Source organism: Rana temporaria, chromosome 8, assembly GCF_905171775.1.
Source record: "Rana temporaria chromosome 8, aRanTem1.1, whole genome shotgun sequence".
NCBI lineage: Eukaryota > Metazoa > Chordata > Amphibia > Anura > Ranidae > Rana > Rana temporaria.
Window position 1 is genome coordinate 446,683 of NC_053496.1, and position 17,033 is coordinate 463,715.

General features: G+C 52.2%; 1 protein-coding gene and 1 non-coding gene across 2 annotated transcripts in view; both read right to left on the reverse strand.

Moving 5' to 3' along the window:
• LOC120946601 (F-box/WD repeat-containing protein 7-like) overlaps nucleotides 1-13,635 on the reverse strand; it is a 46,252-nt gene extending 32,617 nt beyond the window's left edge. Inside the window, exons 1-4 of the mRNA XM_040361157.1 lie at nucleotides 13,554-13,635; nucleotides 11,382-11,487; nucleotides 3,434-3,531; nucleotides 2,318-2,430 (exon numbers count right to left, since the gene is read on the reverse strand). Coding sequence (XP_040217091.1) covers nucleotides 2,318-2,430; nucleotides 3,434-3,531; nucleotides 11,382-11,480 — 310 coding nt within the window. The 5' untranslated portion in view covers nucleotides 11,481-11,487; nucleotides 13,554-13,635. The remainder of the gene's footprint in view (nucleotides 1-2,317; nucleotides 2,431-3,433; nucleotides 3,532-11,381; nucleotides 11,488-13,553) is intronic.
• A 2,403-nt stretch (nucleotides 13,636-16,038) lies between these two features.
• On the reverse strand, nucleotides 16,039-16,110 carry TRNAR-UCU. Its single transcript has one exon. It is a non-coding gene; the product is annotated as a tRNA-Arg (tRNA).
• Nucleotides 16,111-17,033: the final 923 nt, after the last annotated feature.

Below are 17,033 nucleotides of genomic sequence, written 5' to 3' on the forward strand. Positions count from 1 at the left end.
CCCTATACTACACTAGCCTGTCCCTATACTACACTAGCCTGTCCCTATACTACACTAGCCTGTCCCTATACTACACTAGCCTGTCCCTATACTACACTAGCCTGTCCCTATACTACACTAGCCTGTCCCTATACTACACTAGCCTGTCCCTATACTACACTAGCCTGTCCCTATACTACACTAGCCTGTCCGTATACTACACTAGCCTGTCCCTATACTACACTAGCCTGTCCCTATACTACACTAGCCTGTCCCTATACTACACTAGCCTGTCCCTATACTACACTAGCCTGTCCCTATACTACACTAGCCTGTCCCTATACTACACTAGCCTGTCCCTATACTACACTAGCCTGTCCCTATACTACACTAGCCTGTCCGTATACTACACTAGCCTGTCCGTATACTACACTAGTCTGTCCGTATACTACACTAGCCTGTCCATATACTACACTAGCCTGTCCCTATACTACACTAGCCTGTCCCATATACTACACTAGCCTGTCCATATACTACACTAGCCTGTCCCTATACTACACTAGCCTGTCCCTATACTACACTAGCCTGTCCATATACTACACTAGCCTGTCCCTATACTACACTAGCCTGTCCCATATACTACACTAGCCTGTCCCTATACTACACTAGCCTGTCCCTATACTACACTAGCCTGTCCCTATACTACACTAGCCTGTCCCATATACTACACTAGCCTGTCCCTATACTACACTAGCCTGTCCGTATACTACACTAGCCTGTCCCTATACTACACTAGCCTGCCCGTATACTACACTAGCCTGTCCGTATACTACACTAGCCTGTCCCTATACTACACTAGCCTGTCCGTATACTACACTAGCCTGTCCGTATACTACACTAGCCTGTCCATATACTACACTAGCCTGTCCGTATACTACACTAGCCTGTCTATATACTACACTAGCCTGTCCCTATACTACACTAGCCTGTCCCTATACTACACTAGCCTGTCCGTATACTACACTAGCCTGTCCCTGCCCCGATCCTCCTCTTCTGGGGTTTCCCACAGCGGCTCCTCCCCACATTAGTTAACCCCCTCTGGGAAGCTCTCTCCCCGAGGCGGTTACCTTACAGGCGTGCTCCTGTGTCATACAATCGGCGTCCATAGCCGCCAAGTGTATGACTCAGCCCTGCCCCCCCCGGTCATTGGATTTGATTGACAGCAGCGGAAGCCAATGGCTGTGCAGCTATCAATCTATCCAATGAAGAGCCGAGAAGCTGTGGGGAGAGCGACGCGGGATCGCGCCCACTGAAATTTGGGGCTCAGGTAAAAAAAACGGGGGGGGGTGACACTCCATGCACACTGGAAAGGAAGATTAGTGGAGTCTAGCACTGGAATGTGTTCCGGTTCTAGGCTCCACTGCCCGCCGCGGTACTCGGGACGGATTCCGGGGACAGCGCGTCTCGGCCCCGATTCCGGGGGACAGCGCGACTCGGCACGCATTCCGGGGGACAGCGCGACTCGGCACGCATTCCGGGGGACAGCGCGACTCGGCACGCATTCCGGGGGACAGCGCGACTCGGCACGCATTCCGGGGGACAGCGCGACTCGGCACGCATTCCGGGGGACAGCGCGACTCGGCACGCATTCCGGGGGACAGCGCGACTCGGCACGCATTCCGGGGGACAGCGCGACTCGGCACGCATTCCGGGGGACAGCGCGACTCGGCACGCATTCCGGGGGACAGCGCGACTCGGCCCCGATACGGGGGACAGCGGGACTCGGCCCCGATTCTGGGGACAGCGGGACTCGGCCCCGATTCCGGGGACAGCGGGACTCGGCCCCGATTCCGGGGACAGCGGGACTCGGCCCCGATACCGGGGACAGCGGGACTCGGCCCCGATACCGGGGACAGCGGGACTCGGCACGCATTCCGGGGACAGCGGGACTCGGCACGCATTCCGGGGACAGCGGGACTCGGCGCCCATTCCGGGGACAGCGGGACTCGGCACGCATTCCGGGGACAGCGGGACTCGAGACGAATGCTTCGGCGCCCCCACCTCTGCAGCGCCCGGGTGTGGAGCACCCCGCGCACCCGCCTAGGATGGGTCCTGCTGCAAGGTGTTTTTTCACCTCAATGCATTAAAGTGAAAAGACACAAAAGTTTGGAACCCCTTCTAGTCTTCCCCTCCAGCCGTCCTTTATAGGAATATTTCCGCTGTAATAAATATTGTATCTTCCTGGAATAAAATGTTTAGATCTCCATAGAATGCACATTTATCAGGAACATAATAATAATATTTATCAGAGGCTCCGAATCTCGGACTCCCGTCTCACCTCGTCCCTTCAGTTTTACTTTTGGCGTGGGCGGAGCCGTTGTCATTTTGGGAGGGGTCTTGGGAGGGGTGCGCTTCTTCAATGGAGGATCCGGGAGTGAGGAGGACTCCGAGCTGTGAGGACAAAAAGGAGAAAACACAAGGCGAGTCCCATAAAAGTCATCATCAATGTTGTGCACAGCGTATGAAGACGTCCAATCAGAATTCATCGTTTCCTGGTCTCACTTTGGAAATAACAGAAATCTTATAGGTTGCTGATCATTTAGCTCTGCCCATCATGGCTGCACTTAGTACCGTATATACTCAGTATAAGCCGAGGCACCGAATATTACCACAGGAAAAAATGGGAAAACTGATTGACTCGAGTATAAGCCTGGGGTGGGAAATGCAGCAGCTACTACAAGTGGAAAAGAAAGTCAACAATGCCCATCTGCAGCCTCACTGTGCCCATCTGTCTCATTAGTGCCCATCTTCAGTCTCACTGTGCCCATCTGTCTCCTCAGTGCCCATCTGCAGTCGCACTGTGCCCATCTGTCTCATTAGTGCCCATCTGCAGCCTCACTGTGCCCATCTGTCTCATTAGTGCCCATCTGCAGTCTCACTGTGCCCATCTGTCTCATTAGTGCCCATCTGCGGCCTCGCTGTGCCCATCTGTCTCATTAGTGCCCATCTGCAGCCTCCCTGTGCCCATCTGTCTCATTAGTGCACATCTGCAGCCTCACTGTGCCCATCTGTCTCATTAGTGCCCATCTGCAGTCTCATTGTGCCCATCTGTCTCAGTGCCCATCTGCGGCCTCGCTGTGCCCATCTGTCTCATTAGTGCCCATCTGCAGCCTCACTGTGCCCATCTGTCTCATTGGTGCCCATCTGCGGCCTCACTGTGCCCATCTGTCTCATTAGTGCCCATCTGCAGGTAAGCCTTAGTCTAGGACCTTGAACCTAGAACCAGTTAGTATTGGATTGGACTTCCATGGTAATCACTTTCATATAAAAATGGATTTCAGCTTTACTATAAGAATAGAGTGGAAGGAGGTCCCCCCTCTCGGGGTCACTGCGATAATTTCCGGCTGCTCTGGGATTGATATCCGACATCAACAAGAAAACATTCACATCACACCTGCCATGTTCCCTGCTCTCGGCCTCCTCGGGTTCTACTTTCAGATTCTCCGACAATATTTCTTCCACACGTCTGCGAAGTTCCACCTTGAGAGATACCTGGAGATTCACACAGGAGAGGAGAGAGAATGGATTGTGGGGATCTCTCTATAAACATCACAAATACAACCAATCACAACCCCCCCTTACACAGCGATATGTCACTCACCTGTACCCCACCTCCAGCACAAATACAACCAATCACAACCCCTAACACAGCGATATGTCACTCACCTGTACCCCACCTCCAGCACAAATACAACCAATCACAACCCCTAACACAGCGATATGTCACTCACCTGTACCCCACCTCCAGCACAAATACAACCAATCACAACCCCCCCTTACACAGCGATATGTCACTCACCTGTACCCCACCTCCAGCACAAATACAACCAATCACAACCCCCCCTTACACAGCCATATGTCACTCACCTGTATCCCACCTCCAGCACAAATACAACCAATCACAACCCCCCCTTACACAGCGATATGTCACTCACCTGTACCCCACCTCCAGCACAAATACAACCAATCACAACCCCCCCTTACACAGCGATAGGTCACTCACCTGTATCCCACCTCCAGCACAAATACAACCAATCACAACCCCCCCCTTACACAGCGATATGTCACTCACCTGTACCCCACCTCCAGCACAAATACAACCAATCACAACCCCCCCTTACACAGCCATATGTCACTCACCTGTATCCCACCTCCAGCACAAATACAACCAATCACAACCCCCCCTTACACAGCGATATGTCACTCACCTGTACCCCACCTCCAGCACAAATACAACCAATCACAACCCCTAACACAGCGATATGTCACTCACCTGTATCCCACCTCCAGCACAAATACAACCAATCACAACCCCCCCTTACACAGCGATATGTCACTCACCTGTATCCCACCTCCAGCACAAATACAACCAATCACAACCCCTTACACAGCGATATGTCACTCACCTGTATCCCACCTCCAGCACAAATACAACCAATCACAACCCCCCCCAACACAGCGATATGTCACTCACCTGTATCCCACCTCCAGCACAAATACAACCAATCACAACCCCCCCTTACACAGCGATATGTCACTCACCTGTATCCCACCTCCAGCACAAATACAACCAATCACAACCCCTTACACAGCGATATGTCACTCACCTGTATCCCACCTCCAGCACAAATACAACCAATCACAACCCCCCCTTACACAGCGATATGTCACTCACCTGTACCCCACCTCCAGCACAAATACAACCAATCACAACCCCCCCTTACACAGCGATATGTCACTCACCTGTATCCCACCTCCAGCACAAATACAACCAATCACAACCCCCCCTTACACAGCGATAGGTCACTCACCTGTATCCCACCTCCAGCACAAATACAACCAATCACAACCCCCCCTTACACAGCGATATGTCACTCACCTGTATCCCACCTCCAGCACAAATACAACCAATCACAACCCCCCCTTACACAGCCATATGTCACTCACCTGTATCCCACCTCCAGCACAAATACAACCAATCACAACCCCCCCTTACACAGCGATATGTCACTCACCTGTACCCCACCTCCAGCACAAATACAACCAATCACAACCCCCAACACAGCGATATGTCACTCACCTGTATCCCACCTCCAGCACAAATACAACCAATCACAACCCCTTACACAGCGATATGTCACTCACCTGTATCCCACCTCCAGCACAAATACAACCAATCACAAACCCCTAACACAGCGATATGTCACTCACCTGTATCCCACCTCCAGCACAAATACAACCAATCACAACCCCTTACACAGCGATATGTCACTCACCTGTATCCCACCTCCAGCACAAATACAACCAATCACAAACCCCTAACACAGCGATATGTCACTCACCTGTACCCCACCTCCAGCACAAATACAACCAATCACAACCCCTAACACAGCGATATGTCACTCACCTGTATCCCACCTCCAGCACAAATACAACCAATCACAACCCCCCTTACACAGCCATATGTCACTCACCTGTATCCCACCTCCAGCACAAATACAACCAATCACAACCCCTTACACAGCGATATGTCACTCACCTGTATCCCACCTCCAGCACAAATACAACCAATCACAACCCCTTACACAGCGATATGTCACTCACCTGTATCCCACCTCCAGCACAAATACAACCAATCACAAACCCCTAACACAGCGATATGTCACTCACCTGTACCCCACCTCCAGCACAAATACAACCAATCACAACCCCCCTTACACAGCGATATGTCACTCACCTGTATCCCACCTCCAGCACAAATACAACCAATCACAACCCCTTACACAGCGATATGTCACTCACCTGTATCCCACCTCCAGCACAAATACAACCAATCACAACCCCTAACACAGCGATATGTCACTCACCTGTATCCCACCTCCAGCACAAATACAACCAATCACAACCCCCCTTACACAGCGATATGTCACTCACCTGTATCCCACCTCCAGCACAAATACAACCAATCACAACCCCTAACACAGCGATATGTCACTCACCTGTATCCCACCTCCAGCACAAATACAACCAATCACAACCCCCCTTACACAGCCATATGTCACTCACCTGTATCCCACCTCCAGCACAAATACAACCAATCACAACCCCTTACACAGCGATATGTCACTCACCTGTATCCCACCTCCAGCACAAATACAACCAATCACAACCCCCCCTTACACAGCGATATGTCACTCACCTGTATCCCACCTCCAGCACAAATACAACCAATCACAACCCCTTACACAGCGATATGTCACTCACCTGTATCCCACCTCCAGCACAAATACAACCAATCACAACCCCCCCTTACACAGCGATATGTCACTCACCTGTACCCCACCTCCAGCACAAATACAACCAATCACAACCCCTAACACAGCGATATGTCACTCACCTGTATCCCACCTCCAGCACAAATACAACCAATCACAACCCCCCTTACACAGCCATATGTCACTCACCTGTATCCCACCTCCAGCACAAATACAACCAATCACAACCCCTTACACAGCGATATGTCACTCACCTGTATCCCACCTCCAGCACAAATACAACCAATCACAACCCCTTACACAGCGATATGTCACTCACCTGTATCCCACCTCCAGCACAAATACAACCAATCACAAACCCCTAACACAGCGATATGTCACTCACCTGTACCCCACCTCCAGCACAAATACAACCAATCACAACCCCCCTTACACAGCGATATGTCACTCACCTGTATCCCACCTCCAGCACAAATACAACCAATCACAACCCCTTACACAGCGATATGTCACTCACCTGTATCCCACCTCCAGCACAAATACAACCAATCACAACCCCTAACACAGCGATATGTCACTCACCTGTATCCCACCTCCAGCACAAATACAACCAATCACAACCCCCCTTACACAGCGATATGTCACTCACCTGTATCCCACCTCCAGCACAAATACAACCAATCACAACCCCTAACACAGCGATATGTCACTCACCTGTATCCCACCTCCAGCACAAATACAACCAATCACAACCCCCCTTACACAGCCATATGTCACTCACCTGTATCCCACCTCCAGCACAAATACAACCAATCACAACCCCTTACACAGCGATATGTCACTCACCTGTATCCCACCTCCAGCACAAATACAACCAATCACAACCCCCCCTTACACAGCGATATGTCACTCACCTGTATCCCACCTCCAGCACAAATACAACCAATCACAACCCCTTACACAGCGATATGTCACTCACCTGTATCCCACCTCCAGCACAAATACAACCAATCACAAACCCCTAACACAGCGATATGTCACTCACCTGTACCCCACCTCCAGCACAAATACAACCAATCACAACCCCTTACACAGTGATATGTCACTCACCTGTACCCCACCTGCAGCACAAATACAACCAATCACAACCCCTTACACAGTGATATGTCACTCACCTGTACCCCACCTCCAGCACAAATACAACCAATCACAACCCCTAACACAGCGATATGTCACTCACCTGTATCCCACCTCCAGCACAAATACAACCAATCACAACCCCTTACACAGCGATATGTCACTCACCTGTATCCCACCTCCAGCACAAATACAACCAATCACAACCCCCCCTTACACAGCGATATGTCACTCACCTGTATCCCACCTCCAGCACAAATACAACCAATCACAACCCCCTAACACAGCGATATGTCACTCACCTGTATCCCACCTCCAGCACAAATACAACCAATCACAACCCCTTACACAGCGATATGTCACTCACCTGTACCCCACCTCCAGCACAAATACAACCAATCACAACCCCCCCTTACACAGCGATATGTCACTCACCTGTATCCCACCTCCAGCACAAATACAACCCCCCCTTACACAGCGATATGTAGGAAACAAAACTAATACACGGCTACAAACCAATCAAAAGCTGCATTTTGTAACTGGCCAGATGTAGACGGGGGGGGGGGGGATATGACAGCAGTGCTGGGTCCATCATATATTCTGGGCTGATGTCATTCAGGGCACAGACTGGTCTTCTCCGGTAAGATCCCACCTCCAGCACACAGACTGGTCTTCTCTAGTATGATCCCACCTCCAGCACACAGACTGGTCTTCTCTAGTATGATCCCACCTCCAGCACACAGACTGGTCTTCTACAGTAAGATCCCACCTCCAGAACACAGACTGGTCTTCTACAGTAAGATCCCACCTCCAGCACACAGACTGGTCTTCTACAGTAAGATCCCACCTCCAGCACACAGACTGGTCTTCTCTAGTAAGATCCCACCTCCAGAACACAGACTGGTCTTCTACAGTAAGATCCCACCTCCAGCACACAGACTGGTCTTCTCCAGTAAGATCCCACCTCCAGCACACAGACTGGTCTTCTCCAGTAAGATCCCACCTCCAGCACACAGACTGGTCTTCTACAGTAAGATCCCACCTCCAGCACACAGACTGGTCTTCTCTGGTAAGATCCCACCTCCAGCACACAGACTGGTCTTCTGTAGTAAGATCCCACCTCCAGCACACAGACTGGTCTTCTGTAGTAAGATCCCACCTCCAGCACACAGACTGGTCTTCTCTAGTAAGATCCCACCTCCAGAACACAGACTGGTCTTCTCTAGTATGATCCAACCTCCAGCACACAGACTGGTCTTCTGTAGTAAGATCCCACCTCCAGCACACAGACTGGTCTTCTCCGGTAAGATCCCACCTCCAGCACACAGACTGGTCTTCTCCGGTAAGATCCCACCTCCAGCACACAGACTGGTCTTCTCTAGTATGATCCCACCTCCAGCACACAGACTGGTCTTCTACAGTAAGATCCCACCTCCAGCACACAGACTGGTCTTCTCTAGTATGATCCCACCTCCAGCACACAGACTGGTCTTCTCCGGTAAGATCCCACCTCCAGCACACAGACTGGTCTTCTCCGGGAAGATCCCACCTCCAGCACACAGACTGGTCTTCTACGGTAATATCCCACCTCCAGCACACAGACTGGTCTTCTCTAGTATGATCCCACCTCCAGCACACAGACTGGTCTTCTCTAGTAAGATCCCACCTCCAGCACACAGACTGGTCTTCTCTAGTAAGATCCCACCTCCAGCACACAGACTGGTCTTCTCTGGTAAGATCCCACCTCCAGCACACAGACTGGTCTTCTCTGGTAATATCCCACCTCCAGCACACAGACTGGTCTTCTCTAGAAAGATCCCACCTCCAGCACACAGACTGGTCTTCTCCGGTAAGATCCCTCCTCCAGCACACAGACTGGTCTTCTCTAGTAAGATCCCACCTCCAGAACACAGACTGGTCTTCTACAGTAAGATCCCACCTCCAGCACACAGACTGGTCTTCTCTAGTATGATCCCACCTCCAGCACACAGACTGGTCTTCTCCGGTAAGATCCCACCTCCAGCACACAGACTGGTCTTCTCCGGTAAGATCCCACCTCCAGCACACAGACTGGTCTTCTCTAGTATGATCCCACCTCCAGCACACAGACTGGTCTTCTCTAGTAAGATCCCACCTCCAGCACACAGACTGGTCTTCTACAGTAAGATCCCACCTCCAGCACACAGACTGGTCTTCTCTAGTAAGATCCCACCTCCAGCACACAGACTGGTCTTCTCTGGTAAGATCCCACCTCCAGCACACAGACTGGTCTTCTCCGGTAATATCCCACCTCCAGAACACAGACTGGTCTTCTCCAGTATGATCCCACCTCCAGCACACAGACTGGTCTTCTCTAGTATGATCCCACCTCCAGCACACAGACTGGTCTTCTCTAGTAAGATCCCACCTCCAGAACACAGACTGGTCTTCTACAGTATGATCCCACCTCCAGCACACAGACTGGTCTTCTCCAGTATGATCCCACCTCCAGAACACAGACTGGTCTTCTCTAGTAAGATCCCACCTCCAGCACACAGACTGGTCTTCTCTACTAAGATCCCACCTCCAGCACACAGACTGGTCTTCTCCAGTATGATCCCACCTCCAGAACACAAACTGGTCTTCTACAGTAAGATCCCACCTCCAGCACACAGACTGGTCTTCTCTAGTATGATCCCACCTCCAGCACACAGACTGGTCTTCTCTAGTAAGATCCCACCTCCAGAACACAGACTGGTCTTCTACAGTATGATCCCACCTCCAGCACACAGACTGGTCTTCTCCAGTATGATCCCACCTCCAGCACACAGACTGGTCTTCTCCAGTATGATCCCACCTCCAGCACACAGACTGGTCTTCTCTAGTATGATCCCACCTCCAGAACACAGACTGGTCTTCTCTAGTAAGATCCCACCTCCAGCACACAGACTGGTCTTCTCTACTAAGATCCCACCTCCAGCACACAGACTGGTCTTCTCCAGTATGATCCCACCTCCAGCACACAGACTGGTCTTCTCTAGTAAGATCCCACCTCCAGCACACAGACTGGTCTTCTCTAGTATGATCCCACCTCCAGAACACAGACTGGTCTTCTCTAGTAAGATCCCACCTCCAGCACACAGACTGGTCTTCTCTAGTATGATCCCACCTCCAGCACACAGACTGGTCTTCTCTAGTAAGATGACAGGCTAAAGTGATGACAGCGGTGAGTGGAGAGCGGTGACTGCTGAGCCCATACATTGCACTGACAGGCTGCAGAGATGACATCGGTGAGTGGAGAGCGGTGACTGCTGAGCCCATACAATGCACTGACAGGCTGCAGTGATGACAGCGGTGAGTGGAGAGCGGTGACTGCTGAGCCCATACATTGCACTGACAGGCTGCAGGGATGACAGCGGTGACTGCTGAGCCCATACATTGCACTGACAGGCTGCAGGGATGACAGCTGTGAGTGGAGCGCGGTGACTGCTGAGCCCATACATTGCACTGACAGGCTGCAGAGATGACAGCAGTGAGTGGAGAGCGGTGACGGCTGAGCCCATACATTGCACTGACAGGCTGCAGGGATGACAGGTGGTGCACGTCACGCACTCGAACACTCATTTCTGATTGGGTCCTGTGGGTAACTCCGCCCCATAACTAATCTGTACAATAAATGAAATGTGAAAGATGATTGGACAGAGATACGATTTTCAAGTCGATGTAAAAACACAAAGTATCAGAAAAAGTTTATTTTTTCTATAAAGTTTTATTTTCCTGGGTTTTTTCTCTCTGCTGATCTCCTGCGGCCCTTTTCATGCACTTCTTGTCCCCGTGTATTTTCTCCTGAACACCTTTGCTCCAGACACCGGTAATCCCGGCCTGAGCAATGTGTGTGAAGGAGACTCCCCCGTTGGGTTTAGTACCCCCCATGACCCCCTTGTACTGTACCTTGGCGGCCTCACAGGGGGTCAGCTCCCGGGGAAGGTGTTCCAAAGTCTCAATCTGTCTCAGCTTCTTCCGCAATCTCCTGAGTTCTGTGGTGTCCATTATGGCCCTGCAAGAACAATACACAGGTGATGAGAAAAGGAAAGCGGGCGCAAGGGGGTGAGAACATTCGGGAAATGCGCCGCACATGCGTGGGTAGACAGCAATGTACAGGAGCAATGATGATTACATGAATACAGACATTCACTTCTATGGCACTTATCAGCCTCTAAAGGTTTGTGTGGGAGGGGCCTCGGGGGTGGGGGGGAGGGACTACCTTTGCTCAGGGGTGGCGCCCTTTAGAAGTCTGAAAAATCTCCCGGTCCCCCGAGAAATCTGTAAATGTTATTTATGGGAAATCCGAGTCTGGGGATGACATTGACTTCATATCAGGGGCGTGGTCAGCAGAGGCCCCGCCCATAGATACTGGCAGTAGGAAGAGCGATCATGTGACCTGATTCAGAGGCAAGTGTGTGATGAAGGACCGCCCACAAGGTGGCTGAGCCCAGGAGCTGACACTCTAATGTCCCCACTATAGTCTATGGCTGAACCCAGGAGCTGACACTCTAATGTCCCCAGTGCAGTCTATGGCTGAGCCCAGGAGCTGACACTCTAATGTCCCCAGTACAGTTCTATGGCTGATCCCAGGAGCTGACACTTTAATGCCCCCAGTGCAGTCTATGGCCCCGTACACACGACAGAGTTTCTCGGCAGAATTCACCGAGAAACTCGGTCAAAACCCGGATTCTGCCGAGAAACTCTGTCGTCTGTACAGTTTTGGCTCGATGGAGCCGCCGAGGAGCTCGACGAGAAAATAGAGAACATGTTCTCTATTTTCTCGTTGTTCTATGGGAGAAGGCGTCCCGCCGAGCTCCTCGGCGGCTTCATCCCAAAACTCGACGAGGAACTCGACGTGCTTGGCACGTCGAGTTTCTCTGTCGTGTGTACGGGGCCTATGGCTGAGCCCAGGAGCTGACACTCTAATGTCCCCAGTGCAGTCTATGGCTGAGCCCAGGAGCTGACACTCTAATGTCCCACTATAGTCTATGGCTGATCCCAGGAGCTGACACTCTAATGTCCCCACTATAGTCTATGGCTGAGCCCAGGAGCTGACACTCTAATGTCCCACTATAGTCTATAGCTGAGCCCAGGAGCTGACACTCTAATGTCCCCAGTGCAGTCTATGGCTGAGCCCAGGAGCTGACACTCTAATGTCCCCAGTGCAGTCTATAGCTGAGCCCAAGAGCTGACACTCTAATGTCCCACTATAGTCTATGGCTGAGCCCAGGAGCTGACACTCTAATGTCCCCAGTGCAGTCTATAGATGAGTCCCCCATCACATTAGAGCACCCCACTCTCACAGTCCCCCTCCCAACACAGAGCCCCCCAATACCAGAGCACCCCACTCTCACAGTCCCCCCAATCAAGGAGCCCCCCCCCAATCAGGCGGGAGGTTTGGGGGGGTCAGGAGGAGACGGATATCTTTTCCTCCGGAATGTTGGGGGTTCCTCTGCATGTCGCCCACCTTGGGGAGGGTCATGCATTGCCATGGTGCGGACAAGCTGCCCCCATCACCATGGCAACGAAAGATGCCGCACTACCAGGACCTAGAGAGTGTTATTGGGCGTGTCTTCCTGAATGTTGGGGGGGCGGTCCTGAGTGCGCCCCACCCCCTCCCCCTGGGCGGGGTCATGCATTGTCATGGCGACCAGCTTGCATACACAATGACAATGCATGACCTTGTTCAGGGGGTGGGGGGGGCCACACAGCACTGCCCCCCCAACATTCAGGAAGAAAAGGAAGTCCGCTGGTCATGGTGCCGGCCTGGTAAGACCGTGACAACCCGTGGCACTGATCCAGGGGGAGTGTCCTGTGCACCCCCGGGTGATAAACACTGATCTACAGAGGGGGGGGGGCACACAGAGGGGCAGGCAGGGCTGACACCTCATAAAGGGGGGGGGGGGTCACTCTATCCTATATAGATATACAGGGGGGGGGCACACAGAGGGCCAGGCAGGGCTGACACCTCATACAGGGGGGGGGGTCATTCTCTCCTATAAGGGGGGGTCACAGAGGTGTGAGAGGGGGAGGGGAGCGCTCTGTCCCTCACATGGTCTGTTATACGGCACCATTCACCTCTCACCCCGCTCCTCCACCGACCCCGGAAGGTAAACAGACTCCTCACCCGGAAGTAAAGAGGAAGACCGGAAGTGGGTGGAGCCCGAGAGATACCCGGTAGTTGGGTCTCTTTCTTTGGTTGGCGGGCAGAAGAAGAGACACCCGGGTGGCTCCGCCTATTAGGGGGCGGGGCGTCACGTGATCTCGTTTTCCGCAGAGGCCCCGCCCAGAAACGCTGGCAGTGTGCAGAGTGATCATGTGACCTGAAGGAGAGGTGAGTGTGATCATCACTGAGGACCGCCCACAGGGAGGGGCTGAGCCCAGGAGCTGACACTCTAATGTCCCACTATAGTCTATGGTTGAGCCCAGGAGCTGACACTCTAATGTCCCCACTATAGTCTATGGCTGAGCCCAGGAGCTGACACTCTAATGTCCCCACTATAGTCTATGGCTGAGCCCAGGAGCTGACACTCTAATGTCCCACTATAGTCTATAGCTGAGCCCAGGAGCTGACACTCTAATGTCCCACTATAGTCTATGGCTGAGCCCGGGAGCTGACACTCTAATGTCCCCACTATAGTCTATGGCTGAGCCCAGGAGCTGACACTCTAATGTCCCACTATAGTCTATGGCTGAGCCCAGGAGCTGACACTCTAATGTCCCCACTATAGTCTATGGCTGAGCCCAGGAGCTGACACTCTAATGTCCCCACTATAGTCTATGACTGAGCCCCGGAGCTGACACTCTAATGTCCCCACTATAGTCTGTGGCTGATCCCAGGAGCTGACACTCTAATGTCCCCACTATAGTCTATGGCTGATCCCAGGAGCTGACACTCTAATGTCCCCACTATAGTCTATGGCTGAGCCCAGGAGCTGACACTCTAATGTCCCCAGTGCAGTCTATGACTGAGCCCAGGAGCTGACACTCTAATGTCCCCAGTGCAGTCTATGACTGAGCCCAGGAGCTGACACTCTAATGTCCCCACTATAGTCTATGGCTGAGCCCAGGAGCTGACACTCTAATGTCCCCACTATAGTCTGTGGCTGATCCCAGGAGCTGACACTCTAATGTCCCACTATAGTCTATGGCTGAGCCCAGGAGCTGACACTCTAATGTCCCCACTATAGTCTATGGCTGAGCCCAGGAGCTGACACTCTAATGTCCCCACTATAGTCTATGGCTGAGCCCAGGAGCTGACACTCTAATGTCCCACTATAGTCTATGGCTGAGCCCAGGAGCTGACACTCTAATGTCCCCACTATAGTCTATGGCTGAGCCCAGGAGCTGACACTCTAATGTCCCCAGTGCAGGCTATGGCTGAGCCCAGGAGCTGACACTCTAATGTACCCAGTGCAGTCTATGGCTAAGCCCAGGAGCTGACACTCTAATGTCCCCACTATAGTCTATGACTGAGCCCAGGAGCTGACACTCTAATGTCCCACTATAGTCTATGGCTGAGCCCAGGAGCTGACACTCTAATGTCCCCACTATAGTCTATGGCTGAGCCCAGGAGCTGACACTCTAATGTCCCACTATAGTCTATGGCTGAGCCCAGGAGCTGACACTCTAATGTCCCACTATAGTCTATGAGTGAGCCCAGGAGCTGACACTCTAATGTCCCCACTATAGTCTATGGCTGAGCCCAGGAGCTGACACTCTAATGTCCCCACTATAGTCTATAGCTGAGCCCAGGAGCTGACACTCTAATGTCCCCAGTGCAGTCTATGGCTGAGCCCAGGAGCTGACACTCTAATGTCCCCACTATAGTCTATGGCTGAGCCCAGGAGCTGACACTCTAATGTCCCCACTATAGTCTATGACTGAGCCCAGGAGCTGACACTCTAATGTCCCACTATAGTCTATGACTGAGCCCAGGAGCTGACACTCTAATGTCCCACTATAGTCTATGGCTGAGCCCAGGAGCTGACACTCTAATGTCCCCACTATAGTCTATAGCTGAGCCCAGGAGCTGACACTCTAATGTCCCACTATAGTCTATGACTAAGCCCAGGAGCTGACACTCTAATGTCCCACTATAGTCTATGGCTGAGCCCAGGAGCTGACACTCTAATGTCCCACTATAGTCTATGGCTGAGCCCAGGAGCTGACACTCTAATGTCCCACTATAGTCTATAGCTGAGCCCGGGAGCTGACACTCTAATGTCCCCACTATAGTCTATGGCTGAGCCCAGGAGCTGACACTCTAATGTCCCACTATAGTCTATGGCTGAGCCCAGGAGCTGACACTCTAATGTCCCCACTATAGTCTATGGCTGAGCCCAGGAGCTGACACTCTAATGTCCCACTATAGTCTATGACTGAGCCCAGGAGCTGACACTCTAATGTCCCCACTATAGTCTATGGCTGAGCCCAGGAGCTGACACTCTAATGTCCCACTATAGTCTATGGCTGAGCCCAGGAGCTGACACTCTAATGTCCCCACTATAGTCTATGACCTTGTATAGCGCTTTTCTCTCTGAGGACTCCAAGTATTGGAGATGGCATTGGCCGGGGATCGAACCCGGGTCATCTGCTTAGAAAGCAGCTGTGCTAACCACTGCACCACCAACGCAAAGGTAGCATGTATTGTGGAAGGAAACCGGAGAACCCGGAGGAAACCCACGCAAGCACAGGGAGAACATGCAAACTCCATGCAGATAGTGTCCTGGTCAGGATGTGAACCAAGGACCCCAGTGCTGCAAGGCTCACCACTAAGCCTCTGTGCTGCCCATATGCGGCCTCTGTTCTCTAAGGCCCGCCCCCGCTGAGCGGGGTACATCAGTAATGTCCACTCAAAATTCCTCCAGAAGAAATCCAAACTTCTCCTAATCTACAATCTATAACACTCCTATAATAAAACACCCCAAATAACAATAATGAGGGGTACAGTGGTCCCCAAATTACCAACACAATGGGGATAAATATTCTATTCACACTTAGGCCTCATTCACAGGGGGGGTAATAATCCGTACCCCATGGGAGGGCCGCGTGTACCGCAATGGGGATGCACAGGTGTTCCCAGCATCCCATGTAGGCAGTCCCATTGCTGTCATCTGGGGTGCAGCGGCTGTTCCCAATGTGACATCTGTGTGGGTGCCGGTGCACGGCCCCGAACGCACCCAGGGTGCGCCCGCGCAACTGCGCCCACATGGATGTCCTCTTTGGGGTAATTGCAGCCCCCATACAGGGTACAGATTCATACACCCCGTGTGAGTGAGGCCTGGGACTTCTCCATGAAGGACCTCACTGGTGGGAAGAGTTCTCATTTCTCCAGCAAAGAAAGCTGGAAAGACTCCTCCCATACCGGCCTCCAACCTCCCCATAGCCGGTCCAAACCACACCTTAAAAACATACCGGCCTCCAACCTCCTCTCCTCGCCGGTCCAAACCACACCTTAAAAACATACCGGCCTCCAACCTCCTCTCCTCTCCGGTCCAACACACACCTTAAAAAGATACCGGCCTCCAACCTCCTCGCCGGTCCAACACACACCTT